The sequence below is a fragment of the Cibotium barometz genome, chromosome 24, assembly GCF_041138505.1.
Source record: "Cibotium barometz isolate CiBa-2024 chromosome 24, ASM4113850v1, whole genome shotgun sequence".
Lineage (NCBI taxonomy): Eukaryota > Viridiplantae > Streptophyta > Polypodiopsida > Cyatheales > Cibotiaceae > Cibotium > Cibotium barometz.
This window is the reverse complement of record NC_141069.1, coordinates 42,546,855-42,549,153: the sequence shown is the minus strand read 5'-3', so window position 1 is coordinate 42,549,153 and position 2,299 is coordinate 42,546,855. Positions and strand designations below refer to the sequence as shown.

General features: G+C 47.6%; 1 protein-coding gene across 1 annotated transcript; it reads right to left on the bottom strand.

Moving 5' to 3' along the window:
* Nucleotides 1-244: 244 nt before the first annotated feature.
* On the bottom strand, nt 245-1,880 carry LOC147625323 (24-methylenesterol C-methyltransferase 2-like). The gene has a single exon (XM_086818646.1). The coding sequence runs from the start codon at nt 1,586-1,588 to the stop codon at nt 482-484; it is 1,107 nt and encodes a 368-aa protein (XP_086674772.1). The 5' UTR covers nt 1,589-1,880; the 3' UTR covers nt 245-481.
* Between the last annotated feature and the right edge of the window lie 419 nt (nt 1,881-2,299).

The following is a 2,299-nucleotide window of genomic DNA, read 5'->3' as shown; positions in this document are numbered from 1 at the left end:
ATATCCTCCATCCAGGGAAGATGTCTGTAAAAACCCTAAACACCATCCACAATTGGCAATTATGGATGCAGCTTTATATAATAATCCCACACAGTGGCTGAAAATAAAAAGCCATTCCTAGACATACATATAAATAGAATTACAGTTTACCCTTGTGGTTGTAGCAATCACAATTTCATAATCCTAATTAACTCAGTACACAACAATGAGAAAAAAGAGGCTCCAGTTGGTAAGACAGCACAAAACCAATGCAAACCGGCTTCTTCCACATTTTTTAGTCTATGGAAACATAAAATAGCAACTGCATAACTTAAAAAATGGGCACCTCAGCAGACATGCCACCGTGAAGCATCCTGCCTTCAGAGGTCATCATCAACCCCAACAAAAAGAGACAAATGAACAGCCCCGGACCATGTTGTCCACAACACGCAACCTCTCCAAAATACTTCTGTGACAATGACTATGCCTGCACAAGTGCTGGTCATTGCACAGTCTCAGGCTTGCGGCAGACAAGCAGGTGCATGGGGGTGAAAATCCCAGTGTCACCTCCACGCGTGAGGTATGCTGCCGTCTTGAACAGCATCTCATGCACATCCACCACTCCTTGTGGAGCAACTCCTAGGAATGACAGCAATGCAATAACCACATGATTTCGGTAGTATGCAAACCTCCCCATCTTCAGCCTCTTCCACCATGGCAACGCCGGGGGCAAGGCCAGATCCTTTTCCACTAACACCTCAAAACCCACATCCTTCGCAATCTCCACAACCTGGGTGTAGCTCCGGAGACCCGGCAGGGCATCGCCGTGCTCAATGCCGTGGATGATTTCAACATGCTCAGGGTTACCAGCATGATACATGGGGGTAGTAACCCATTCATAAGTGACATAGAGCTTTCCAGGTTTAAGTACACGATAGATCTCAGCATACACATCACGGAGCTGGGGGGCATGGCATGTCGCTTCAATGGAGTAAGCACCATCGAAAGAGCAATCAGGGAAGGGCATGTTTAGAAAATTACCACAGATGACCTCACAAAGGTTGTCGAGGCCGGCCTTCTTGTTGTGACTGCGGGCACGGGCGACCTGGTAATCATTGATGGTGATGCCAACCACATTGGCACCAGAGTGGGCCGCGATGGCACGCATGGGGCCACCGACTCCGCATCCGGCATCCAGGACCTTGTCGCCAGGCTTGATTTGGAGGAGATCTGCAACATGCTGCTCGTGGAGCTTGGTCTCCTCACGATGGGACTTGCCGGCTATGGCAGGCGAGAAGTGGAAGCTCTGGCCCCATCCCCATTCATAGATGTCTGTGACCAGGTTGTAGAACGTGTCCACGAGCTTGGGGACCTGTTTAGAGTTTTCGATCTCCTTTGGCTTTTCAAAGAAAGCAGCATACGCTTTGTAGTTGTCTGCAACTTGCTCACGGGCCAGGGATCCACCTCCCAGCTCTACTGCAGACTTGCCCTTGGTCTCTGCAGGACCCAGGATGCAAACCACGTAGTATATGCCCGCGGCCACCATCAAAGACATCACCACTACGGCAAAGGTGAAAGGATCTGCCCCCATTGCAATTGCCATAGCCATAACCAGGGCGAAAGAATCTCTATGGGCAGAGCTCTCTCTCCTACAAACTCAAGACAGAATTAGGGTTCAGAGAACGAGGGTTATCCCGCTTCTCGTTGGAATGAGATGCAGAGGTCTGGGACCAAAAAAGGATTTCAATTTAAGCGGAAGGAATCCATAGCCGAGATAGTAATCAAGATAAACATCTTCCCGTATGAAGCCTTAAACAGAATTAAGAATACAGCAGACCGCCATAGCGGCAAAAACAGAGGAAAGGATTTAACACGCAAAAAGCAATGGTCGACGAAGGTGCTCACGATCTAATTTAAGGATTCCCCTTCGACATTACCACCGGCGCTACCGGTCGCTACTGGCCTGGCCCGCCTCCGCGTCCTTAAATGCGAGTCAACTATTTTCTCAAAAATTGGAAAACCTTCATATATATAAAATTAGGAATGAAGAGTTTTCTTTATGTTTTTTAAGGTATTTGTACTATATTCCCTCAAATTTTGCAAGTATTGGCACCTTCAAGCTATAAATTTGCAGTTATTTTTAAAATTTGAAGGCCATTTGGGAGGGCATGCATATCCTCCTCATTTTTGTATTGGGAGGATTTTATGTTAAAGCCTCACCCCTTACTTAGGAGAGGAGATGGGACACCCCCTTGTGGATAGAGCACTAACCCTCTATCCACTAGGCTATCTCCCCCACCCTCACAACATCCTTGTTATG